The sequence below is a fragment of the Erinaceus europaeus genome, chromosome 8, assembly GCF_950295315.1.
Source record: "Erinaceus europaeus chromosome 8, mEriEur2.1, whole genome shotgun sequence".
Taxonomy (NCBI): domain Eukaryota; kingdom Metazoa; phylum Chordata; class Mammalia; order Eulipotyphla; family Erinaceidae; genus Erinaceus; species Erinaceus europaeus.
Window position 1 is genome coordinate 99,341,544 of NC_080169.1, and position 27,918 is coordinate 99,369,461.

Consider the following 27,918-nt stretch of genomic DNA (forward strand, 5'->3'; position numbering starts at 1 on the left):
GAGGGTGTTTTCTTCAAGTTGAGGGGTTGAGGGTAAGGAAGCTGTATCCTTGGGTCCTGAACAGGGCTGGGGAATGTCAGGGCAAAAGCCAGCCATCTGAAACATCTAGAGAAGAAAGGCATCCCCCCTCCCTGCACATTCCCTTCCTGCAAGCTGGCCCTGGTTTCTCATGATGTCATCCATTCATCATTGTGAGCTGCTGAGCAGTCCAGGGCTTGGCCAGCTGCCCCAGGCCGGAGGGAGGAGAGAGATCCCAGGACAGACAAAAGAAACAGGCCCTGAGCATGTGTGGAAATGTTATCACCAGCTCCACCTAGCAAGACTTGGAGACTGAAGAAGGCAGCCAAAGTCACACGATCCTATCCCATCTTGCCTGCCCTGAATGCCTGGGAAGAATTCCAGGGCCTCTTGCCTGTGGATAGGGAGCCTAACCCTGGAGTGGGCCTGGGGGTAGAGGAGGGGCTGCTCAGCCAGACACTGCATTCTCCAGAGTTCAACCTCTTCCCAGACTCCGCGGTGTTTGAGAGCAACTTTGTCCAGGTACTTGTGGGTTGCTCAGACCAGCCATCCTCAGTTCCTTTAACCTCCTTCCAAGAAGTGACATAGGCAGGGGGAGGGAGTTCTATCCCTGGGACTGCAGTGTTTCAGGGGGCAAGGAAAACTCATCCCCACCTGACCCTGACCTTGCAGGGCACTGAGCAGGGCTTCTCCTATAGTTGGGGCTATCCCCCCCACACAAAGCAGGTGACTGAGGGGCAATGATAAGAAGAATCCTTTTTTTGGAGGGGGGTAAGAAGAAAAATGCTGCTTTGTGAGAGAATAGTAGACTGGGAGCCAGAGAAACTAGGGCTCAGAGTATATGCAATTCTTTGCTTTCTCCTGAGGGCAAAACCAAAGCACTCTGAACCCGAGTTTCTTAGCTGTGAAGGGAGTGGAATTGACCTGAGGATCCCACACATACAGGATGTTAAGACCTTCCTGCAACAAACACTTGATACATCTTTAGTTGTGACTTATTTACTAATAAGGCAAGGGAGAGAGAGAGAGAGAGAGAATCACCACTCTGGCACGTGGAATGCTAAGAATTGAACTCTGGCACGTGGAATGCTGGGAATTGAACTCAAGACCTCATGCTTGAGAGTCCAATGTTTTATTCATGGTGCTACTTCCCAGAATGCTCTTTGGGATGTTTTTTTGGCTTGATGGGGGTCCCTGTTCCAGGATAACATTTTCAGACAGACTGACCGATAGACAGACAGACAGGCCTACCACAGTGCTGAAGCTTCTCCCAATTCCATAGTACTCTCAAGTGGTATATCAGGACTCAAACCTGGGCCGTGCTTGGAACCTGGGTCATGTGTGCCTTTCAGACAAGCTATTTGCAGACCCCTCAGTGAACTTCTGTATCCCTGCCTGAACTTGCCTCAGGCTAGAAGGAAGCTGGAATAGGCAACACTAGGAGTTGAAATGAGCCTTATGGTTCAAGAAAGGAGCACAAGTTCACAGGACAAGTTTAAAACACAAAACAAAAACAAACAAACAAAAACTAGGAGTAGTCTGGGAGGACTCCCCAGAGTGTGATACCCATCAGAGAATTATTTGGTTGTAGTTTCTGTGAACAACTGTTAACACTAAGCAGTATGAGTGCTTTTCAGTTGTCTAATCCCTATAGGCTAAATCAATGGAACTCAAGGGGCCAGGCAGTGGCACACCGGAGCACACATATTACTATGTGCAAGGTCCTAAGTTCAAGCCCCTCGCCCCCACCTGCTGCAGGTGGGAGGCTTCATGAGTGGTGAAGCAGTGTTTCAGGTGTCTCTCTCTCCCCATCTCCTCTGTCCTCAATTTCATTCTGTCTCTATCCAACAAATAATATATATATTTAAAAATAAGAGGGGGAGAGAAAGAGAGACACCTGCTGCTTGCCCCATGATTCATGATGTTTCCCCTTGCAGGTGGAGACTTTGGCTTGAACACAGGTCCCTGTGCATGGTAACTTGTGTGCTTAACTGGTTGTGTCCTTGCCTGGTCACTAAAGTGATGACATTTTGCTTCCCTCCCCAAACTAGGGGATATGTGGCAATGTCTAGAGACATAGAAGGTTGTCATAACTTGGGGGGAGGGTTGCTATTGTCATCTGATGGGTAGAGACCAGGGACTCTGCTAGATAGTCTACAATACAGAGGACATCCCTCACCCCACCCCCAAAATAAAAATACCCCATTCTAACCATGAAAAAGTCATGTTACATGAAATAAGTCAGAAACAGAAGGATGAATATGGGATGATCTCACTCTCAGGCAGAAGGTGAAAAACAAGATCAGAAAAGAAAACACAAGTAGAACCTGAACTGGAATTGGAGTATTGCACCAAAGTAAAAGACTCTGGGGTGGGTAGGGGGGAGAATACAGATCCAAGAAGGATGACAGAGGACCTGGTGGGGGTTGTATTGTTATATGGAAAACTGGGAAATGTTATGCATGTACAAACTATTGTATTTACTTTTGAATGTAAAACATTAATTCCCCAATAAAGAAATTACAAAAAAAAAAAAAAACCCATTCTAGCTCTTGGATAATGCTCAAGTTCTGAGTAAAAAAACACAGCACAGAGGCCAGGTGGTGGCACACCCAGTTAAGCATACATTACCATTAATAGAGACCTGGGTTCAAGTCCCCGCTTCCTATCTGCAGAGGGGAGCTTTACAAGCAGTAAAAGCAATGCTTCAGGTGTCTCTCTGTCTCTCTCCCTAACTCCTCCTCTCAGTGTCTCTCTGTTCTGTTGAATAAACACACACATACACACACACACACACACACACACACACACACACACACACACCATGTATCTACCAGCTGCTGAGACTGCCCTTGGGGCTGCATTGCAGGTTAAAAAGAGCAGGGACTGGATTGACATCTGCAAAGCCTCCAACACCATGGCCCTCGGTGTCACCTCCTCCGTGCCCTGCCTGCCCCTCCCCAACATCCTCCTTATGGCCAGCGTCAAGTGGCACCAGGGCCAGAGCCAGACATGGAACAGACCATCCACAGTCCCAAACATCATCTTGAAGAGGTAAAACCAGCCAGGTGGGAGCAGGTTGGTGGATGGGGTACTGGTTCCACACAAAGTCATGGTGACCTTGAGACTCAACTCAAAGTGAGGGAGAAAACAGGGCAGTCGAGAGCAGTGACATTGACAAAAAAAAAGTTTACTGGGAGCTGGGCTGTAGCACAGCGGGTTAAGTGCACATAGCGCAAAGTGCAAGGACCAACATAAGGATCCCAGTTCGAGCCCCAGGCTCCCCACCTGCAGGGGAGCCGCTTCACAGGTGGTAAAGCAGGTCTGCAGGTGTCTTATCTTTCTCTCCTCCTCTCTGTCTTCCCCTCTCCATTTCTCTCTGTCCTATCCAATAACAATGGCATCAATAACTACAACAATAAAACAACAAGGGCAACAAAAGGGAATAAATAAGAAAAACATTAATTAAAAAATAAAAAAGAATTTATTTTAAAAAGTTTATTATTTGGGTTGGAGAGACAGCATAATGGTTACTCTCATGCCTGAGGCTCTGAGGTCTCAGATTCAACCCCTGAACCACCATTAGAGCTGAATAGTGCTCTGGTCTCTCTTTCCCTCTGTATTTCTCTCATTAAATGTTTAAAAAATGATTTATTATTTTTGTTTATTTTTATTGGGTAGAGACAGAGAAATCAAGAGGGAGATAGACAGGAAGGGAGAGAAAGAGAAACACCTGCAACACTGTGTCACCACTCATGAAGCTTCCACCCTGCAGGTGGAGACTAGAGGCTTGAACCCAAGTCCTTGCACATTATAACATTTACACTTAACCAGGCCTAGCCCACCTAATATTTTTAATCAGAGCACTGCTCAACTCTGGCTTATGGTGGTGCCAGGGATTAAACCTGGGACCTCAGAGTCTCACGCATGGAAGACTTTTGCAGAATCATTTGTTCTCTCCCCACCCCACCCCCAGAGGTTTATTCATTAATGAGAAATAGTGAGTGAGAACCAGGGAATCACTCTGGCATTGTTGGGGATTAAACTCAGGACCTCATGTTTGCAAGTCCAACACTTAACCCACATCGCTACTTCCAGGACTGCTTACATCAATTTTTTCCAAGCACTGGTAATTCAAAACAAGAGGTGCACTGGATGTTATGCCCGAAGTTTTCAGGTCCCGCTCCCGCAGAGAGGAGGCCAGAATCACATGTAAAAGCAAAGAACATTTATTGAAGGAAACTTAAGCCTGGGCTCCATGCACTTCCCAATAGTAGCATGTGAGCTCTGAAGAGATGCAGAGAGATTCCTTTTATCCACATCAGGAGGGGGGTCTTGGGGTGGGGGGACTTAAGGGGTCACTTAAAGTTCAGACCTGTTTGTCAGGGAATTTTTGACCACAGTCCCTGGCAGTTTTTGTCAGTTAAGCAAATTTTGGGTTTCGGGGCTATCATGACTTCTGTTTACAGAACAACTGCTGATAGGTAGAAACGTTGAGACTAGGTAGATAGGTAGAAACGTTTTTCAAGGGTAAAGTGCAATTGTACTGCAGCAGTTGGACTATGAGGTTTTTCTTGGCTGCCTTAGACAATATGGAGTAACAGCGGCCCTCACACTGGAAACATCAAGTGCAAATGGAGGGGCAAAGGTCAAGTAGGCAAGGTCATGACCTTCTCTGCTAGTACTGGTCTCCTGGCACACCCTTCTTTGAAGCTGATTGTATAACACTCCTGCCACATAGCTGAATCAAATAGTTGATTGGATATTTTTTCTAGTAATTGGACTCAAATTTCCTGGATTGAGACACTAAAGCCATTTTACAATCTGAGCCCTAATGAGAGCTCCATCCAGTTAGAGTGTAGGAAGGAGGTTGGAGCCAGTGCTTTGTCCAGTCTGGGCTGCTGATGGGGTTTGTCCACTTGCCTTCTCACTCTATTTACCTTGATGAATTCTGTTTTTCTTTGTTCTTCTTTGTTCGTTTGTTTGCTTGCTGGTTTGTTTTTAGAGACAGAGAAGGCAGAGGAAGAGAGTGAAAGAGCCCATAGCACCAAAGCTTCCTTCAATACGGTGGGGGCTGGGCTCACCCCTAGGTCACATATATGGTGAAGCAGTGCACTGTCCAAGTGAGCTATTTTGCCAGCCTACCTCAGCAAATTCTCGGGAACTCTCTCACCCTTGGCTTGGAGCAGGAAAGCAGTGGGTCTGGCAGTGGGAGCACTGGGTGTGAGCTGTGACTCTCTCCAGTCCTTGGTATGCAACAGAGTCAATCTTTGAAACTCAAGTTACTCAACTGTCTCAATTTTTCTACTAATAAAATGAGTGGGCCTAAGTCTTAGTACTGTGTAAGAACATCAAACTTGGCCTGGGATTAAGTGGTCTTTTTTGATGTTTGAGTCTCTCCAAAGGATCTTTCTGAAAATCCAGAGAAACCCCTGTTTCCCCATGTTGGCTCATTGACAAACCTGTCCAGTGTGTTCCCTGATAGCAAGTGTAACACAGCTTCAGTTGATGGATGTTGCATCCAAAGCTCTAGCTTTGAAGCTAGATTTCATGGAAAAGAGGAGGTGAGGTACTAAGGTTAGTGAAGGGGCAGACCAGACAAAGGGGCCACTTCTGTGGCCAAGAACGGCAGCTTACCTTTTGCTGTCAAGAAGAAAATAACTCTTTTGGGTAGTGTGCTCCTTTGTCATGTGTAGGACCTCGGTTCAAGCCCTGCCCCCATCACAATGGAGGAAGTCTCAGTGCTGTGGTCTCTTCTCTCTTTCTCTCTCTCCTTCTCTGCCTCTCTATCCCTCTCTAGATAAAAGTGGAAGAACAGGAAGAGGAAGGAAAAGGGGAAGGAGAAGAAGGAGATTGCAGGGGATGGGTAGAGTGCTGTATCTGGTAGAGTACACACATCACTGCGTGCAAGGACCAGGGCTCATGCCCCTGGTCTGCACCTGCAGCAGAGAAGCTTCACAAGCAGTGAAGCAATGCTGCAGGTAGCTCTCCTCTCTCTTGTCTCTCACCCTCCACCAAAAAAAGAAAGAGAGGAAAAAAGAAAGAAAGGAAGAAAGAAAGAAAGGAGAGAGAGTAGTGAAGGCTTGCAGGTACTGAGCCCCAGCAATAACCTTGGTAGTGGAGGGGGGAGGTGGAAATTACAAAAACCTTGCATGAGAAGCAAGGCAGGGAAAGTGGAGGTTAGACTGCAGAGTTCCAGGTGGTGGTGGTAGGTGTCTTCAGGTGTATTTTCTTTCTTCTTTTTTTGACAGGACAGAGAGAGATTCAGAGGGAAGAGGGAGAGAGAGGGAGAGAAACCTGCAGCATTGCTTCACTACTCATGAAGCTTCCCCCCTGCAGGTGGGGACCAGAGGTCTTGAACCTAGGACCTTGTGTATGGTAACATGTAACTAAACCAAGTGGGCCACCACCGCCTTCCCTCGGTGTCAGCATTTTCAACAGACTCCCAGTCTGCACAGCCCTATACCCGGCACCGTCTCCCCGACCCCACCCCCACTCCATCTCGAAACACTCCTGCTCTGAGACTGGAGACACTCGCCATTTGCATGAAGACAGGGGGCTGCTGAGAAGCGAGGGGAGTGGGTGGTGAGAATGAGCCTCCCCGATGCCTTCAGGATTCTCCCACTGAAGTTCGTGGAGCTGCAGGTGTGTGACCGCCCCCAGCGCGTCCTACGGCTGCGGACGGTCACAGAAAAGATCTACTACCTGCGGCTCCACCAGGACCATCCCGAGGCTGTCTTCTACTTCTGGATCCGACTGGTTCAGATTCTGCAGCAGGGCCTGTCCATCACCACCAAAGACCCTAGGATTCCCGTCACTCACTGTCTGGTCCCCAAGAGCTGTTGCAGCCCCTCCGGAGACTCTCAGGTAAGTGGGCAGCGTTGAGGGTAGGGGTGGGGCATGGGGAGGCACTCCGGTCAAGGTCAGGACTCAGGTGCAGAGCTTAAGTGAGTCAGTTTATGTGCACCTGGGGAGATGACCCCTGCCTTGGGCCTTTCTAACCACCTTCACTGATTCCCTTTCTTTTTCTTTCCTTCCTTCATTACTTCTCTCTCTCTCTCTCCCTCCTCCTCTCCCTCTCTCTCTCTCTTTCCATTCCTTCTTTCCTTCCTTCCTCTCTTTCCTCCTTTTTTTCCCCCTTCTTGCTACCTGGTAATGCCTTGAGCTAAGTGCACACACAACTTCCAACTCCACCACTACTGGTAGCCATTTTTTTTTTCTTTTTTTCCTTTTTCATAGAGATACAGAGTGAAATGGTGGGGGGGGGGGGGAGAAACACCTGCAGAACTACTTCACCCCACCTCATAGGTGGGGAGTAGGGAGCAGGGGCCTGAACCTGGATCCTCTCTCATGTGCTCTACCTGGTGTGTCAATGCCCCTTCCCCCTCACAGATTTCTTTTCAGTATTTATTTATTTATTAGAAACACAGAGAGAAAGGGAACCAGAGAGTCATTCTGGTACATGTAGTACCAGAGATCAAACTCAGGACCTCATGTTTGTGGGTCCAATGTTTTATCCAGTGTCACTTCCTACGTCACCTTTACTAATTCCTAGTCACCTGTTGTGAACATTGTAGTTCAGCACTTTCAGCAAATATACAGTCTATGCAATAATCTAATCTCCCCCTCTTTTCCAACATGACTATTTTCTACTGTTTTGGTTAAACCTAACAGGGTTATTGCTGGGGCTTGGTGCCTGAACAAGGGGTCCACTGTTCCTGGTTACCATTTATTCCTTTAATTATTTACTCTAAATTGGTAGGACAGAGAAAAAACATGAGAGAGGAGGAGGAGATAAGCAGGAAGAAAGAGAGAGACCTGGGAGGCCAAGCAGTGTTGCACCTGGAGAGATGCCTACAGCACTGCTTTTCAATGCTCATGAAACTTCCTCCCTGAAGGTAGAGGCCTGGGGCTGGAACCTGGGTCTTTGAGCGCTGTAACATGAGCATTCTATTGAGTTTGCCATAGCCCAGCCCCTACACATTTTTTCCAAGATTTATTTTATTAGAGGGAGGGAGGGAGGGAGGGAGGGGAGAAAGGAGGGAGAGAGAGAGAGATTGAGAGAGAGACTGAAAGAGCATGCCATTTCGACATATGCAGTATAGTATAAGCCAAGGACCTCCAGCACACAAGTCCTGCATTTTGTCACTGAGCAAATGCCCTGATTTTTTAGTAGTATTTTATTTGATAGGACAGAGAGAAATTGAGAGGGAAGGAAGAGTTAGAGAGGGAGAGAAAAAGAAACACCTGCAGTGTTACTTCATCATCTGTGAAGTTTTTGATATACTAATTCTGCACTTACTCTGTTCTGTTAAATTTATTTTCAAGTGTTGTCGTTGATATTATTGTGGATGGAATATATTTATTTTTTTTAATTTTTTTTCCCCTTTGAGTTAATGTATGAGAAATATATTTATTTTTTAAAGACTTTCTTTAAAAAATATTTATTCATTCCCTTTTGTTGCCTTTTTTGTTTTATTGTAGTAGTTATTATTGATACCGTTGTTGTTGGATAGGACAGAGAGAAATGGAGAGAGGAGGGGAAGACAGAGAAGGGGGAGAGAAAGACACCTGCAGACCTGCTTCACCGCCTGTGAATCCACTCCCCTGCAGGTGGGGAGCCAGGTGCTTGAACAGGGATCTTTGAGCTGGTCCTTGCACTTTGGGTCACGTGCACTTAACCCACTGCACTACTGCCCGACTCCCGCGGAATTTATTTATTTTATTTTTACCAGAGCACTGCTCAGCTCTGGCTTATGGTTGTGCTGAAGGTTGAATCTGGGACTTCAGAACTTCAAGCATGAAATCACTTGCATAACCCTTATACTGTCTCCTCAGTCCCTGAAATTGTGTTTTCTTTATTTCATGATTATAGTATTCATTGCTGGTACATAAGCACACTATAATTTTTGCATATTAAATTTGTTAATTAGATTTGTAGTTTTTGTGTCTTCCTTAGAAATATATATATGTATATATGTATGTATATTCATGTCACCTGCAAACAAACACAGTTTCATTTCATTTCATTTCCAATTTGGATTGATTTGTTTATTTCCTATTAGATTAGTTAAAACTGCTAAACTTGCGCATGTGGCATGAAGCGCAAGGACCAGCATAAGGATCCCAGTTCGAGCCCCCGGCTCTCCACCTGCAAGGGAGTCGCTTCACAGGCAGTGAATCAGGTCTGCAGGTGTCTATCTTTCTCTCCCCCTCTCTGTCTTCCCCATCTCTCTCCATTTCTCTCTGTCCTATCCAACAATGACAACATCAATAACAACAACAACAATAACTACAACAACAGTAAAAAAAAACAAGGGCAACAAAAGGGAAAATAAATAATTTTTCTAAAACTGCTAATCTAGTGTTTAATAGAACTGGAAAAATCAGACATTCTTGCTTTACTTCCAGTCTTTACTTCTGAGCATTATCTTTCATTAAGGATGTTGCTAAGTATGGGATCGTGTGTGTGTGTGTGTGTGTGTGTGTGTGTGTGTGTGTGTGTGTGTGTGTTTGTTCTGTGTACATACCCTTTATCAAATTGGAGAAGTTCCTTTCTATTACTAGTTTACTAAAGATTTGTTTTATTTTTTAATCATGCACAGGTATTGGACTTTGTTGAATGCTTTTATTTTGTATCTTTTGAGATGACAATGTACTTTGTCCTCTATTCTACTAAGATTGTGTATTAATTGATTTAGAGGTTAAAGAAGTCATATATCTCCACGGTTTGTGTGATCATATTTCTACATTTGGCTTTTAAGCATTTTGTTAATGATTTTATATCTATATGCCTTAGAGAAATTGATTGTTAGTTTTCTTATGATGCACTGGCTTTGGAATCAGAATAATGTTAGCTTCATTTTATGACTTGGGAAGTAACTCCTTCCTTTCTTTTCTCAGTTTATGAAACAGCTATATCATTCTTTAGATACTAGATAAAATCTGATAGTGAAGCCACTTAGACTTTTTACTTCAGGCTTAGCCTCTGGCAAACCTAAGACTTTAAAAAAATATATATGTATTTTATTTATCTTTATAAGAGAGAGAGAGAGACGAGAGCACTGCTCAGTTATAGCTTATGGTGCCAGGGATTAAACCTGGGACCTCAGAGACTCAGAAATGAATCTTTTTCAGAACCATTATACTATCGCTCTGCCTCTAAGATTTTATTTTTGATTTTTTAAATATTTATTTTTTTCCCTGTTGTTGTCCTTGTTTTTTATTTCTTTATTCGGGAATTAATGTTTTACATTTGACAGTAAATACAGTAGTTTGTACATGCATAACATTTCTCAGTTTCCCATATAACAATACAACCCCCACTATCATCTCCCCCCCCAACCCCAGAGTCTTTTCTCCTCCCGCCCCCAACCCCAGAGTCTTTCACTTTGGTGCGATATGCCAATTCCAGTTCAGGTTCTACTTTTCTCTTCTGATCTTGTTTTTCAACTTCTTCCTGAGACTGAGATCATCCCATATTCATCCTTCTGTTTCTGACTTATTTCACTTAACATGATTTTTTTCAAGCTCCATCCAAGATCGGCTGAAAACAGTGAAGTCACCATTTTTTATAGCTGAGTAGTATTCCATTGTGTATATATACCACAACTTGCTCAGCCACTCATCTGTTGTTAGACACCTGGGTTGCTTCCAGGTTTTGGCTATTACAAATTGTGCTGCCAAGAACATATGTGTACACAGGTCTTTCTGGATGGGTGTGATGGGTTCCTTAGTATCTATCCCCAGGAGAGGAATTGCAGGATCACAGGGTAGGTCCATTTCTAGCCTTCTGAGAGTTCTCCAGACTGTTCTCCATAGAGATTGGCCTAATTTATATTCCCATCAGCACTGCAGGAGGGTTCCTTTGCTCCCACAACCTCTCCAGCATTTGCTGCTGTTACCTTTTCTGATGTATGACATTCTCACAGGAGTGAAGTGGTATCTCATTGTTGTCTTTATTTGCATTTCTCTGATAATCAAAGACTTGGAGCATTTTTTCATGTATTTCTCGGTCTTTTGGATCTCGTCTGTGGTGGATATTCTGTCCATGTCTTCCCCTCATTTTTGGGTGGTGTTATTTGTTTTCTTGTTGTTGAGTTTGGCAAGCTCTTTATATATCCTGGTATTAGCCTCTTGTCTGATGCATGGCATGTGAAGATCTTCTCCCACTCTGTGAGGGGTCTCTTGATTTGGGTAGTAGTTTCTTTAGCTGTGCAGAAACTTTTTAGTTTGATGTAGTCCCATAGGTTTATGCTTGCCTTAGTCTTCTTTGTAATTGGATTTGTTTCATTGAAGATATCTTTAAAATTTAAGCAGAAAAGAGTTTTGCTAATATTTTCCTCTAAGTATCTGATAGTTTGTGGTCTAACATCCAAGTCCTTGATCCACTTGGAATTTACTTTTGTATTTGGTGAAATATAGTGGTTCAGTTTCATTCTTCTGCATGTTTCAACCCATTGTTTCCAACACCATTTGTTGAAGAGACTCTGCTTTCCCCATTTAATAGTCTGGGCACCTTTGTCAAAGATCAGATGTCCATAGGTATGGGGGCTTATTTCTGGGCTCTCAATTCTATTCCACTGGTCAGTGTGTCTATTCATGTTCCAGTACCAAGCAGTTTTGATGACAATGGCCCTATAATACAATTTGAGATCTGGGAGTGTGTTGCCTCCAGTTCTGTTCTTTCTTCTCAAGATTGTTTTGGCAATTCTAGGTCTTTTCTGGTTCCAGATAAACATTTGTAACATTTGTTCTATTCTCCTTAAAAATGTGGTTGGGATCTTGATGAGGATAGCATTAAATTTGTAGATGTCTCTGGGTAGTATATTCATTTTGATGATGTTAATTCTTCTAACCCATGAACATGGAATATCTTTCTACTTCTTTGTGTCTTTTTCAAGTTCCTTGAGTAATGACTCATAATTTTCAGTATAGAAGTCTTTCACTTCTTTGGTTAGGTATAGTTCCTAGATATTTTATTGTTTTTTGTTGCTATAGTAAAAGGAATTGATTTCTGGATTTCAACTTCTTCGACCTTAATATTTGGATAGAGGAATGCCACTGACTTTTGAATGTTAATTTTGTAGCCTGACACCTTGCTGTATTGCCTGATGATTTCCAAAAGTTTCTTGCTGGATTCCTTGGGTTTTTCTATGTATACTATCATGTCATCTGCAAATAGGGAGAATTTGACTTCTTCTCTTCCAGTCTGTATGCCTTTAATTCCTTGCTCCTGCCTGATTGCTATGGCAAGAACTTCTAACACTGTGTTGAATAATAATGGTGATAGTGGGCAGCCCTGTCTAGTACCTGATATGGGAAATGCTTCCAGTTTTTTGCCATTGAGTAGGCCTCCAATATTTTCTTAAAGAATTTTTTTCTCTCTCTCTCTCTCCACGCACACGCACACGCACACGCACACGCACACACACACACACACACACACACACACACACACACACATTATCCAGAGCACTGCAGCTCTGGTTTATGGTGGTGGTGGGGATTTAACCAGGGAACCTGGGACTTTAGAGACTCAGGCATATAAGTCTTTTTGCATAACCATTATGCTATCTCCCTAAGCATTCATTACATTCCTATGGTGAATATCTTATCCCCAACAATTTAATAACATATCATGGTATAGTAATAAAAATAGGTTATCTACAAAATGATGTCTATCTGGGGCAGGTGGTAGCACACCTGCTTGAGTGCACATATTACAATTCACAAGGACCCAGGTTCAAGCCCCCAGCCCCCACCTGCGGGAGGAAAGCTTTGCGAGTGGTGAAGCAGGGCTGCAGGTGTCTCTCTGTCTCTCTCCCTTTTATCACCCCTTCTCAATTTCTGGCTGTTTCTATCCAACAAATAAATAAAGAAAAGTAAAAAATTTAAATGTTGTCTATAATAAAGACGATTTTATTCTTAGGACTCCAAAGGACATTTATGACAGTAAATAAACAGCCAGGGTCTCAGAAGTGCCTCTCTGAGGAGCTGCCACAGAAACCCAATGGAACAGTTTGAGTGAATGTTGCTACCTGATACTAGGGAAATGCAGAAACCCTACAGCTTTAAGCATCCAATGTTTTTTTTTCTTTTTTCTGTATCTAGTTAGTAAAAAAGACACTTCAATCCTCCCAACCAAGTGAGAGCCTCATGCAGCTGATGGCCAAAGGGGAGAGCGAGGCCATCTCTCAGATTTTCGCCGACTTGCACCAGCAGAACCAGTTCAGGTACTAAATATATATATAACTTTTTAAAAAGATTTTATTTATTTATTAATGAGAAACATAGGAGGAGAGAGAAAGAACCAAGGCATCATCCTGGTACATGTGCTGCCAGGGATTGAACTCAGGACCTCATGCTTGAGAGTCTGATGCTTTATCCACTGCGCCCCCTCCCAGACCACAACTTTTAAGAGAGAAAAACTTAGAGAGAGAAAGAAAGACCAAAGCACTGCTCAACTCTGGCTTATTGGAATTGAACATGGGGCCTCAGATCAGGTACATGGTTTTAATCTGGCCAGCCTGGCATTCGCTTCTGTCGCCCAGATAATGCCATCCATGCCACTAGGTGTCTCTGGGTCTTTTACCCTTCACCCAGCACAGCTCCTTCTGGTTCTCTTTGCTCTGCCACACAGCATGCAGAATAAGCTTGCCTCCAGAAAGGGGTTTGATGAGTGCGAGAGAGAACTAATACAGGCGGGGAAGTAAAACTTCCCTTCTTTTTTTTTAAAAAAAATTTATTTATAAAATGGAAATATTGACAAGAGCATATGATAAGAGGAGTACAATTCCCCAAAATTCCCACCTCCAGAGTTCCATATCCCCTCCCCTCCTTTGAAAGCTTTCCTATTCTTTATCCCTCTGGGAGCATGGCCCCAGATCATTATGAGGTGTAGAGGGTGGGAGGTCTGGCATCTTTAATTGCTTCTCCAAAATGGGAAAATGGGCGTTGGCAGGTCGATCCATACTCCCAGCTTGTCTCTCTCTTTCCCCAGTGAGGCGGGGCTCTGGGGATGTGAGGCTCCAGAACACGATGGTGGGGTTGTCTGTCCAGGGAAGTCAGGTTGGCATCATGGTGTCATCTGGAACTTGGTGGCTAAAGAAGCATTAAGATGTAAGGCAGAACAAATTGTTGAATAGTCAGGAACCTAAAGTTAAGATTACAGCAGATGAGATTTGGGGTCTCTGTTTTGGAGAAAGCTAGTAGGTCTATTTTAGGTATATTCCAAGGGGCACATGACTTGACTAGTTTTTGCCTGCGCCTGACAGCTATCATGAAGGTACCTAATTAGTTTCTACTTAGACCTAGAGACCCTCCTCACCTACTACCTATTTCACTTCTCTCAACTCCAAGGCTAATCTTGTCAGACAAAGTAAGGACTACAAAAGCTGAATAAGGGCAAGAGACCACCATACTTTAAATATGGCTCTTTGGTCACTGCCAGGCCACCCCATCAGCTGGGGCCCTAGTCAGGGAGTCCTGGGATTCCCACAAAGACATGATGGGCCTAGACCTCTAGCAGATCCCTCTCACCACGGTCACTGGTCATCTCCATCAGGAACAACATAATGGACCCCTCTGTGGGACCCTATAGGACCTTGTCTTCAATGTGGATCAACAATGGTAGAGACTGCTCCATTCTCTGAAGAGAGGGTAGGCGATATACTGTACCACTACAGGAAGATGATTCCTGGAGATTAGTACAGCCTAGAATGTTCCTAGCTATGACTAAAGAATGTGAGCTCAGACCTACAGAGATGCAGAGGTTACACAGGCTCCTGCAGTGAATATGGGTCCCAGATCAAATCATTGGGGTTTACAGTTAACAATATTTATACACTTTTCCCATATTTGGGAGCTACTCTTTTCCCTGATGCAGCTTTCTAAGTCCTTTTTCCACCTCTGATACCATCTCCCTTGACCTACCTGCATGTTGAAACCTACCTTCTGACTGAGATCCTAATCTGGCAGAGAAATAACTAAATCATTGCTTAAGGGGTGTTCTTTCCATTGGCTTAACTCACCAGCTCGCCAAACCTCTATCTGGACTTCATGAAGCTTTTCTGGTTGATATCCAGATATAGATTTGGCTCTGGAAAGCTCCACTGTACAGATCTAACTTCCCATGGGGGAAATGTCCCTGTATGGATAGATAACTCAGGGCTGAATCTTTCATTAAAAAAAAATTAGGAACTGGGTAGTGGTTTTTTCTAGTAGAACACAAATGTTACCATGCTTGAGAACTCAGGTAAAAGTTTACGGTTCCTACCTGCAATGCTGCACACATCTCTACTTTACTCTGTCTATCTTTCTCCCCCTTCTGCTCCATCTCTGTGTCTCTCACCCTCTATCAAAAAGAAAGGAAGCACAAGGACCAGCATAAGGATTCTGGTTCAAGCTCCCAGCTCTCCACCTGCAGGGGAGTCGCTTCATAGGCAGTGAAACAGGTCTGCAGGTGTCTTATCTTTCTCTCCCCCTCTCTGTCTTCCCCTCCTCTCTCCATTTCTCTATGTCCTATACAACAATGACAACATCAATAACAACAACAGCAATAATAAAAAGACAACAAGGGCAACAAAAGGAAAATAAATAAATATTTTTTTTAAAAAAGGAAAAGGAAATTCAGGCATCAAGGTACCAATTCAGGACCTGGTGATTATTTGACTCTCTATCAAATAAATATATATATTTATATTTAGGCTGGTGGTTGCACCCACAGTTGAGCACACACATTACCATGTGCAAAGACCTAGATTCAAGCCCCCCAGTCCCAACCTTCAGTGGGGAAGTTTCACAAATGGTGAAGCACTGCTGTGTCTCTTTTTCTCTCTCCCTATCTATGTCCCTTTCCCTCTCAGTGTCTGTCACTACCTAATACATAAGTAAATATTCAGACATTAAAATAAAATATATTTTGATGAGTGAGAGACAGAGATAGAGACCAAAGCTCTAGCTTTTGGTGGTGCTGAGGAGTGGCCCTGGGAACTCAAGCATGCAAGTCTGTTGTGCCTAACAAAATAATAATTGTAAGGGGCGGAGGAGATAGCATAGTGGTTATGCAAATAGACTCTCATGCCAGAGCCTCCCAGGTCTCAGATTTAATCCCCCCCCAACCCTGTACCACCATAAGCCAGAGCTGAGCAGTGCATTTATTTAAAAAAAGTTTAAATTGGGAGTCGGGTGGTAGTGCAGTGGGTTAAGTGCAGGTGGTGCAAAGCACAAGGACCAGTGTAAGGATCCTGGTTCAAGCCCCCATCTCCCCACCTGCAGAGGAGTCGCTTCACAAGTGGTGAAGCAGGTCTGCAGGTGTCTTTCTCTCCCCATTTCTGTCTTCCCTTCCTCTCTCCATTTCTCTCTGTCCTGTCTAACAACGATGACATCAACAACAACAATAATAACTACAACAATAAAAAACAACAAGGGCAACAAAAGGAAAAATAAATAAATAATTTTAAAAGCCTCTTAGAAAGTTTAAATAAAAAAATAAGCATGCAATAAATACTAGCTTGTATTACTAACTTAAACCTGGATTGGAGCTAGAAAGTTTTAACACAAGAGACTTGCTAACTGCCTGTTGGAAAGAATTTACCATAGTGAGGAGATAGCATGATGGTTCTGCAAAAAATTTTCATGCCTGATGTTCTAAAGTCCCAGATTCAATCCCCAGCACCACCATAAACTAGAGCTGAGCACTGCTCTGATATTTCTCAGTGTATATCTAAAAAATATGTATTTTTGTTTTTGTTTTTCTGTATGTGCTGCAGGGTTATCACTGGGGCTCAGTGCCAGCACTATGAATCCACTGCTCCTGATGATCATTTCTTTTTCCTTTTTTTTTTTCTTACTATTTTATCTGATAAGACAGACAGAAATTGAAAAGGGAAGGGAAATAGAAGGAGAAAGACGGGCACAAGTGCTTTACCACTTGTGAAGCAAACCACCTCCAGGTGGGGGTGAGGCTCGAACCCAGGTTCTTGTGCTTGGTGATATGTGTGCTTAACCAGGTGCACCACTGCTTGGCCCCCTTAAAAATAATATTTATTGCCAACAGGATTATCACTGGGGCACAGTGCTGGCACTGTGATTCAGGTGCTCCTGGCAGTCATTTTTTTTTTTATTTGGGTAGGACAGAGAGAAATTGAGAGAGGAAAGGAGGTAGAGAAGGAAAGAGAGACATCTGCAGACCTGCTTCACTACTTGTGAAGCAACTCACACACACTGCAGGTGGGGAGCCAGGAGCTTGAGCCAGCATCCTTGTGTGGGTCCCTGTGCTTTGTGCTATGTGCACTTACTGTGTGTCACCACCCGGCTCCCCAGAATTAGTTTTTTTAGTTCTTTTTTTTAGAAAAGAAAAGACATAAGCAGAAGTAGGCAGAGTTCAGGCCAGGACAGATCTGGGAAGTGAGGCAAATGAATTTAGACTTTAGGTCTAATGGCAGCCTCAGTAGCATTTTCAATGGGGAAGTGACGTGATCCAGTTACCATTTTGAAAAGGTCATGCTGGCACTGACAGCTGATTCCGTGAGAAGGGGGCAGGAGGTGGGGGAGTGGCATGGAAAGAGCAGGCAGGCAGCTATGGCCACCTAGCCTGGGCTGTCAAGTTCGAAGCAGATCAAAGGGTTGCAAGGAAGACCATGTGGGGGTGGGAATTCAAGCTCACTTCACTGGCCTCTCAGTAACTCCTGGGTACCCACATTTAATCTCTCCCTTTGAATTCCCCAGAGTGCAGCTTTGAGATCAGGCTTTTCCTCCTCATTCAGGCAGGTTCTAGCTCTGGTTACAATTATGTCAGATCTTTGCACATTTGGTGACAATATGCAACTTGTACCAAATCAAAGAGAAATGACTGGGGCACAGGAGAGGCAGACGGAGTCATACCCACTCCTCCCCCAGCAAAGTCAGCAGTCTGGAATCTGCATCCTATCCCACCTCCTGCAGCCCTCCATTTTTTTTTCTGTTTCTTTAATATGCATCCCGTCCACCCCACAGAACTACAGCTGGGCCTTTTCATATATTTATTTATTTATTACCAGAGCACTGCTCAGCTCTAGCTTATGGTGGTACAAGGGATTGAACCTGGGACTTTGGAGCCTCAGGCATGAGGGTGTTTTTGCATAACCATTATGCTATCTACCCCCAGCTGGCCTTTTCATATTTATATCTGGAGTCAGAACTCAGTTTGGATGAAAGCTTCATACTCTGTTCTCTTTCCTTCCCACTTGCCCTGCCTTGATCCTAAAATGGCTGGAGTTCCAGGAGCAGCAAGAAGGCCAAGACCATAAAGGACCTCTTAGGTAAGGGAGGGTGCCCCAAATAAAGGTGGACTTTCTCTCTACTGACAAAGGGGGTCATGAGGATGAGGAAGGGTGGTTTCCACTGAGTTAAGCTACCGGGTTAAATGCACATAGTAATATGCTCAAGGACCAAGGTTCAAGCCTCCACTCCCTATTTGTAAGGGGTCTGCTTCACAAGCCGTGAAGCGGGTCTTTCCCTCTCTCTATCTCCCTGTCCTCTCTCAATTTCTCTCTGTTATGTTGAATAAAATGAAGGAAATAAAAAGGGAGGAGTGAAATGGTCACTGGGAGCATTGGATTCTCAGTGTAAGCCCTGCATCCCAGAAATAACCCTGGAAGGAGGGAGGGAGGGAGGGAGGGAGGGAGGGAGAGAGAGAGAGAGAGAGAGAGAGAGAGAGAGAAAAGAGAGGTCCCCTCCAGCTCTTGAGGTGACTTCCCTAGGGCTGACAGGTAGCACAGCTACCCTTCCCAAACTTAGCTTCATTTCCTTGCCACTGTTTGACACCCTGGGTTAGCCTGAGCTGAATCATGGAGGCTGAATACAAGTAGGCTGGTCAAAACAGATGAAACAGGCCATCCTATTGTAGAAATAGAGTCTGTATGAGAAAGCATGGCACATTCTGGAAGCAACAGCCACTTTCTTTTTTTTTTTTTTTTTTAGTATTTATTTTATTTATTTATTCCCTTTTGTTGCCCTTGTTGTTTTTATTGTTGTAGTTATTATTATTATTTTTTTTTTATTTAAGAAAGGATTAATTAACAAAACCATAGGGTAGGAGGGGTACAACTCCACACAATTCCCACCACCTAATCTCCATATCCCACCCCCTCCCCCGATAGCTTTCCCATTCTCTATCCCTCTGGGAGCATGGACCCAGGGTTATTGTGGGTTGCAGAAGGTAGAAGGTCTGGCTTCTGTAATTGCTTCCCCGCTGAACATGGGCGTTGACTGGTCGGTCCATACTCCCAGTCTGCCTCTCTCTTTCCCTAGTAGGGTGGGTCTCTGGGGAAGCAACAGCCACTTTCTGTTTCCTGGTTCGGAAGTACCCCCACATTTACCCAGTTTGGCATGCCTGCAATTCTGTATGACTAGTACCCCCACTTTATCTTTTCTGCTCACTCACTCACTCACTCCTCAGATAGAAACCCTCTGCCTCATCTTCTCCAGCACAACCCTTCTGTTGTAGTCACACCTGAGAAAAGGGGGAATATTTGGGCTGGGTAATGTTTGTGCAAATAGACCTTCATGTCTTAGGCACAGAGGTTCCAAATTCAATCTCCAGCACCGCCAAGGAATCTTTCCTTTGCCACAATCTCATATTATTTCCTGTCCTATAGATAGTAATCTTCTTTCTTCAACCAACACCATTTTTTTTTTCAACAAGTATCTATGCATCCTAGTGAATGAGTCCTCAAAATGGGTCCAGAAGGCATCTATAATATTGAGTTAGAGTAAACTTTTATAACAGGTCCCAGAGAAGCCCAGCCCTTTTCCACCCAAACCAAGAATTATAAGCCCAAATAGCTGCAGGTTGTATAACTAAAGGGTCTAGTAACAAGTAGGGAAGAAATGGTTAACCTTCTGTCAACTGTCTTTTTTAAAAAGATTTATTCATTAATGGCAGAGAAGAGAGAGAGAGAGAGAGAGAAGACAGAGAGAAGAAGAGGGAGAGAGAGAGAATCAGAGCATTACTCTGGCACATGCGAGATGCCAGGGATGGAACTCAGGATGTCATGCTTGAGTGTCTAACGCCTTACCCACTGCACTACCTCCTGGGCTTCTCCCTCAACTGCTGTAAATAAAATAGCAGCTGCACTGACACTTGTTTTGGGCCCTAAGAAAGTCATAGGGAGTGAAGGGGCCAGTTGCAACAAGAAAGTGAAGATTTCAGTTAAAACTTCAGTTGTTACCCTGCCAGATTTGTCTTTTTTTTTTTTTTACTATCTTTATTTATTGGGTAGAGACAGCCAGAAATTGAGAGAGGAAAGGGAGATAAAAAGCAAGAGAGAGAGAGATGCAGCACTGCTTCACCACTTACAAAGCTTCTCCCCTGCAGGTGGGGATCAGGGGCTCAAACCTGGGTTCTTGTGCATTATAACATATGCACTTAACCAGGTGCATCACCACCCGGCCCCCCAGGTATCCTGATTTCTCAAAGGAAACTCAAGGCCAGGGAGATAGCTCACTTGGCTAGTGTGTGGCTTTGCCATGTGCTCAAGCCTGGTTCCACTGCACTGGAAGAGGCTTCAGTGTGTGGTCTCGGTCTCTCTTTCTCTATCAAAATCTGAATTTTCATGTGACATACACCATGCTCCATTAAAAAAAAAATGAAGGGAGTTGGGCAGTAGCGCAGCGGGTTAAACGCAGGTGGCATAAGTGTAAGGACCAGCTTAAGGATCCCACTTGGAGCCCCTGGCTCCCCACCTGCGGGGGTGTGTGTGTGTGTGTGGTCAGTTCACAGGCGGTGAAGTAGGTCTGCAGGTGTCTATATTTTTCTCCCTCTCTCTGTCTTCCCTTCCTCTCTTCATTTCTCCCTGTCCTATCCAACAACAATGACATCAATAACTACAACAATAAAACAACAAGGGCAATAAAAGGGAATAAATATTGTTTAAAAATAAAAAAATACATGAGAAGATAAACATTAAATACAATTTTAAAAAATGAAAGCACAGTATAAGCTAACATTTAATGGGCAAATGAAACCTCTTTGCAGATCAACATCAGCCTGGGAGGTTGCCAGTTTGGAACCCTGGTTCTAAATGATGAATAGATTTGACATTGCACCTTGCTTATTCCAAGTCTATAAATGCTTTCTCGAATTGTGTGACTGGTAATAACGATTCACTTCTGTTCTTACACAAATGTTCAAACATAGGCACACAAACATTCACACACACACACACGCACACGCACACGCACATGCACACACAACATATCCAAGAGCATAGGCTTGAAGAAAACAGAAAGAAGGACCAATTTAGACTTACTCAGGGGCTCTTGAGAAAACAGAATTCCTGAAGAGTCACGGAACATCTGGAGCCCCAGGAAGTACCACCCTCAAAATGTCTCTGGGCTGATTTCAATCAATAATCCTAGGGTGGAGAGCCCTCCACCTCCACCTTAGCTTTCTCTTTGAGGCAGGAAGTATGCCTGTCCGGTTTGGAAGGATAGTCACATCCCAGACTCTTGGAACTTTCTAATGGAAATATATTCCAGATGTTTCTCTGTTTAGAGAGAAGCTGCATCCCAAAGGATACCTGTGGAACCAGGCTTCTCACCTCCCCGCAGTGGGTGGTGTGACCCATGGCAGAGCTTCCTGAACTCAAGTGTGTGGTCCCCTGGGGATTGAATGGGTTTGGAAAAAAAAAAAAAACTATCTTTCTGACATACTCCTGGGTGGTGCCAGAGCCGCTGGCTTATGAGTCAGACTTTCAGTGGCACAAGTAAAGTACACCAAGAGTTGGCACTGGTTTACGGCCATCTGGGCTCGAGGGCATTGCCAGTTCAGTATAACTAACTGAACCTCTTAGGTAAATTCACTCAGTTGACCTTCCCAAGCCGTGTTAAATCCTTCCTTTCATAGGTCTTGCCTGGTTCATAAGATGTCATGGTTAAAAATAAATAAATAAATAAATAAATAAATAAAAGAATGTGGGTGTAGGCCCAGGCGGTGGCACACCTGGTTGAGCACACATATTACAATATGCAAAGACCCAGGTCAAACCTCTGGTCGGTGAAGCAGTCAGTGCTGCAGGTTTCTATTTTTTCTCATGGGCAAGTACAGTTGCCCTCCCTCTCTCTCTTGTACCCCCCCCCCACCTTCCCTCTTGATTTCTCTGACTCTAGCCAATAAATAATAAAATACTTAAAAAATATATTTCATTTGGTGGTCAGGCAGTAGTGCACATGACGCAAAGTGCAAGGACTCACTCCGGGTTCCAGCCCCTGGCTCTCCCCACCTGCAGAGAGGGGGTCTGTTCACAAGCAGTAACACAGGTCTGCAGGTGTCTATTCTCTCTCCCTCTCAGTCGTCCCCTCCACTCTTGATTTCTCTCTGTCTTATCCAACAACAGCAAAAATAACAATAAGAGCAAAGGGGCAACAAAATGGGGGGAAAATGGTCTCTAGGAGCAGTGGATTCATAGTGCAGGCACCAAGCCCCAGCAGTACCCCTGGAGGCAAAAAAAAAAAAAATTCATTTAAAAAGAAAAAGGCGGGTGGGACCAGGTGGTGGCGCACCTGGTTGAGTGTATGTGTTACAATGCGCAAGGACCCAGGTTTGAGCCCCCCGTCCCCACCTGCAGGGGGAAAGCTTTGCAAGTGGTGAAGCAGTGCTACAGGTGTCTCTCTGTCTCCCTCTCTATCACCCCCTTCCCTCTTGATTTCTGGCTGTCTCTATCCTATAAATAAAAATATTTTTAAAAAATGAAAAATTGTTAAATTTTTAAAAAGTGGATTCTGGATTAGAGTTCTGACCCTACTTCCTCAGTGAGTGACCAGGACAAATTTGTTACCTCCCTGGGCCTCTGATTTATCATCTGGAAAACAGAGAGTATGACAGCACTGGCATCTCAGGGTTGTGGTGATGATTAAAAGGACAGTACTGGGAGTTAGGCGGTAGTGTAGTGGGTTAAGTGCAGATGGTGCAAAGTGCAAGGGCCCGGCTTAAGGATCTCAGTTTGAGCCCCTGGCTCCCCACCTCCAGGGGAGTTGCTTCACAGATGATGATGCAGGTCTGCAGGTGTCTAGCTTTCTCCCCCCCCCCATCTTCCCCTCCTCTCTCCATTTCTCTCTGTCCTATCCAACGATGACATCAACAACAATAATAACTACAACAATAATACAACAAGGGCAACAAAAGGGAATAAATAAATAAATAAATATTTTTTAAAATTTAAAGGACATTACTGCATGTAATGGTTTGGAACAGTGCCTAGCACATTTTAAGCATCCCACAAATGTCAGCCATCATCTGTGGCTCATATTCTGTATGTTCAAGTGCAAACAAATGGGACTGGGAAGATAGCATCATGGTGATGAAAAAGGACTTGAAAAAAAAAAAAGCAAAAGGACTTTGATACCTGAGGCAACAACGGCCCCAGGTTCAAGTCTCCAGCACCACCATAAGCCATATCTGAGTAGCTCTGGCAATACATCAATTAATTAACTAATTAATTAAAGTGCAAACAAATGTGTTCTCTTATAGACCCAGAGGAAGACACTCCCTTTGAAGACCACATCCCTTGTACCCGAGACCTCAGCTGGAGGGAATCGTTCACCTATGGAGAGTGGGAAAGAGAGAACCCCTCTGGGCCACAGCCCCTCTCACTCCTCAGCACACTGGCAGCCTCCATGGGGCCCCTGGGGCCCCACCTATAGGTAAGAGAATGGGATTCACCTGACAGGCCTTGGAGTTGACCTCCGCTCCCCCACCCCCGCAACACACAGGGACTTCTGAGAATAGCCCCAAAGAGACTGGCTCTAGAACGACATTGCAGGAGTGAGAGTTACCCTTCCTCTCAGCTAGGCTATGTGGGAGGCACACGGGCTGCCTCTACAGAGCCCCCTTGAGCTCTTCTTTTGAAGAGGTGGGATACTAACTCTCTCCTTTGCTTTCCAGAGTTCTCGCTCTGAGGGATAGGCTAGGGGTCAGACTTTCCTGGGGACCAAAACTCTATCTCTCCCTGCTCCAAGGCCCATCCATCCATCCACTTATCCAACAATTTTTAATATTTCTAGTATATTTGATGTACATCTGTTTGACTGGAGACTGATTCCTAAATAGATTAGTAGGGGACCAGGTGGCATTTCACTAGACCTAGCACACACATTATACACACATTACCATAGACAAGGACTAGGTTTGAACCCATAGTCCCCATCTGCAGTGAGGGGAGGAAGCAAATGGTGTAGATGTCTCTCTCTCTCTCTTTTTTATTATAATAATTACTATTATTACTACTACTATTATTATTTGCCACCAGTGCTATTGCTGGGGCTCAGAGCCTGCACTGTGAATCTATCGCTCCTAGCAACAATTCCCCCCCCCATTTTTTTCTATTTTAATTTGACAGGAAAGAGAGAACTTGAGAGGGGAGGGAGAGATAGGAAGGCAGAGAGAAAGATAAACACCTGCAGACCTGCTTCACTGCTCATGAAGCATCCTCCCTGCATGGGGGGGGGGGGGCTCAAACCCTGGTCCTGATACATGGTGATATGTGTGCTTAACCAGATGCAACACACATCATCCAGCACCCCATCTCTTTTCCACTATCTCCACCTCCCCTCTCAGTTTCTCTTTGTCCTATAAAATTAAAAGAAACAAATGACCATTAGAAGCAGTTGGTTTGCATGCAAGCACTGAGCCCCAGCAAATAACCCTGGTAGAAGAAAAAAAAAAAGAGAAGGAAGGAGAAAAGGAAGGGAAAGAAATAATTAGGGGGTGAGGTAGATAACATATGGGTATGCAAAAGGACTCTCATGTCTGAGGCTCTGAGGTTCCACAATTCAATCCCTCACACCTCTACAGTGCTTTGGGAAAAAAGACAGGAAGAAAGAAAGAGAAAGAGAGAAAGAAAGGAGGAAGGGAGGGAGGAAGGAAGGAAGGAAGGAAAGAAAGAATGTATGTTTTCTAAGGTCAATTGTTTAGATTAAAGTATATATATTTTTTATGTACCCCTCCTACCCTATGGTTTTGTTAATTAATCATTTCTTAAATAAAATAAATAAATAAAGTATATATATTTTTTATTTGGTAACAAGGGAGAGGAAGAGAACAAGAGCAGAGAATCATGCTGGCACATGCCATGCTGGGAACTGAATTCAGGGTCTCATGCTGGAAAGTCCAGTGCTTTACTCACTGCACCACCCCCTGGGACATTTCGTTTATTAACAAGAGGGTGTGAAAGTGAGAGAGGACTAGGCAGGGCATCACTCTGGCACATGCAATTTCCCCAGTTTATTATCCCCTAAACTGTAGAAACTTTACCAGGGATTGAACTCAGGACCTCATGCTTTCAATTCCTAAACTTTATCCACTACACCACCTACTGGACTGCAAAAAAATGTTTATGTTTTTTAAATTTCTTTATATATTTATTCAGTTATTGGATATAGATGGAGAAAAACTGAGAAAGAGAGGGAGAGAGAGAGGAAGTGAGAGTGAGAGAGTGTGAGAGTGTGAGAGTGAGAGAGTGAGAGAGTGAGAGAGTGAGAGAGAGAGATATATCAACCTGCAGCACTGCTTTATCACTCATAAAGCTTTCCCCCTGCAGGTGGGAACTGGAGGCTTGAACCCAGGTCTTGAGCATTATAACATGTGCATTCAATCAGGTGCACCACCAATCAGTCCCCTAATTTACCTTTTTTTTTTTTTTTTTGGCCTCCAGGGTTATCAGTAGGGCTCAGTGCCTGTACTACAAATCCACGGCTCCTGAAGGCCATTTTTTCCATATTGCTGTTTTTGGATAGGACAGAGAGAAATAGAGAAAGGAGGGGGAGACAGAGAGGGACAGAAAAAGATAGACACCTGCAGACCTGCTTCACTGCTTGTGAAGCAACCCCTTTCAAGTGGGGGGTAGGGTGGGGCTAAACCGGGATCTTTAAGCTGGTCTTTGCACTTGACACCATCTGTGCTTAACCCAAAGCGCTACCACCCGGTTCCCCTAATTTACTTACCATTTTTAAAAAGCATATCTGTGTGTCCCCATAGCTTTTTTAAAAAATTATTTATTTTCCCTTTTTTGTTTTATTTAAATTGTTTGGTTTTTTTTTTATTTTCCCTTTTTTTGTTGCCCTTACTATTTTTTTTTATTGTTGTTGTAGTTATTGTTGTTATTGATGTCGTAGTTGTTAGATAGGACAGAGAGAAATGGAGAGAGGAAGGGAAGACAGAGAGGGGGAGAAAAAGATAGACACCTGCAGACCTGCTTCACAGCCTGTGAAGCGACTCCCCTGCAGGTGGGGAGCCGGGGGCTCGAATCGGGATCCTTACACAGGTCCTTGCTCTTTGGGCCACGTGCGCTTAACCCCGCTGCGCTACTGCCCGACCCCCCCCCCCAAAGAGCTTTTTAAACAATATACATACTATTGAATATATTTCTCCTACACTAACAGGAAATTCTATCCGAGCCACCCTTGCCCACTGGGAAGAATCTGCACCGCCCTCGCCAGCGCCATGCCGCAGTGTTCAGCTTCCCAGAGGCTTCTATCTGGATGAGAGGGGTGGACAAAGCTGCAACCAAGAAAACTGGAGAATTAACACAAGAACCATTAGGGAGCATGGTGGCTGGATGAGAAGGCTCAGTCCAGCACTATTCCAGCCCACTACCTTGGGTCCTCTCCACCGCACATCGCCACACCTCAGACCTCACCTCAGCCCACCACAGACACAAGATGCCAGGACCAAGAAACAAAGAAAAGGAAGGAAGCAGAGTAGAGGTGGGAGAGAGCAAAATGGAGGGAGAAGAGGGATGAAGGAGGCTGAGAGGAAGACTAATAAAGAGAAGTGATCACAGGACGTAATAGAAAAGATCTGGGGGGAGAAACTGAAGAAGACAAGAGAAGAAATCCACTACCACAAGATGCCATATCAAATACCTATTTATCCTACTGAATGCTTGAAAATGAGGCCACATACCAGAAAGAAAAAAAAAATGTGTTGTCTTCTTTGTTCAGACAACTCTGGACAGGTATGATGGAACAGAGATGAGTTACAATCAAGAGTCTCTCCTTAAAACTTTCTCCTTTTCCAGTTTTTCTTGTTAGCCCCTTTCTTTGATTCAAACTTGAACCATCTTCCTCAGTCCATTCCCTAACTTAGACTAACTAGCCCCATCCCAGCATTCCACCTAGAGCTGAAAGGTTCCCGCAGGAATTAGTAAAACCAGATGTGTGAGGAAAGAGAATTTCTCAGCTTGCTAACGTCTTAGCCCTACCAACACCAGCCCAATAACATTTCTGCCTGAAATGTTGACACACCTCGTCAGTGCTTATGTAATGAGCAATTCCAGAGAGAAGAGCTAGAGACATAGAGTGTAGGTAAATTGAGCTTCTAGATTCCAAGTGCTGGTACAAATAACTGAGGTTCATAAATTACAGAGCAACAGAGTCAACAAGGGAGCATCTGTCAGATGGTCCACGGATAGGCTGCATTGTTCAAAATACACAATATTTTGCATTCAATAAAAACCAGACTATGAGTATTTCAGAAGTGACCCAGGTTTCTATTTGGGAGTGGTGGTGCTAGGGGTATGTGGTGGGGAGATAGCTTGTTCTGATTTAAGATATCTTCAGAAGTCATTTCTCAAGGGCTAGGTGGTGGCACACCTGGTAGAGTGCACACATTGTAGTGCACATGGACCTGGGTTAAAGCCCCTGGTCTCTACCTTCAGGGGAAAGCTTCACAAATGGTAAAACTGTGTTGCATGTGTCTCTCCCTCCCTATCTCCCTTTTTTCCCTCTCAATTTTCTCTGTCTCTGTCCAAAATATATAAATAAAATATGTAAAGAGGAATAGGAGGAAGAAGTCATGTCTCTACCTATAGTGGCTTTCAGACTGAAATGAGCTTTTCTTCTAGCGTTTGCCCTTCTTCC

At 44.2% G+C, this 27,918-nt stretch overlaps 1 protein-coding gene across 1 annotated transcript; it reads left to right on the plus strand.

Annotated features, from left to right (window-relative positions):
- Positions 1–27,527, plus strand: GARIN1B (golgi associated RAB2 interactor 1B). The gene is made up of 7 exons (XM_060196532.1): positions 1–540; positions 2,888–3,072; positions 6,633–6,885; positions 13,132–13,253; positions 18,283–18,320; positions 23,531–23,703; positions 26,440–27,527. Exons 1-6 carry the CDS (start codon positions 295–297, stop codon positions 23,701–23,703), a joined length of 1,017 nt encoding a protein of 338 aa, XP_060052515.1. The 5' UTR covers positions 1–294; the 3' UTR covers positions 26,440–27,527.
- Positions 27,528–27,918: the final 391 nt, after the last annotated feature.

Coding starts and splice junctions, on each gene's coding strand:
- GARIN1B (XM_060196532.1), top strand. CDS start 295: ATGTTATCACCAGCTCCACCTAGCAAGACTTGGAGACTGAAGAAGGCA. Junction 541..2,887: donor TTGAGAGCAACTTTGTCCAG/GTACTTGTGGGT, acceptor GCTGCATTGCAG/GTTAAAAAGAGCAGGGACTG. Junction 6,886..13,131: donor GCCCCTCCGGAGACTCTCAG/GTAAGTGGGCAG, acceptor TTCTGTATCTAG/TTAGTAAAAAAGACACTTCA.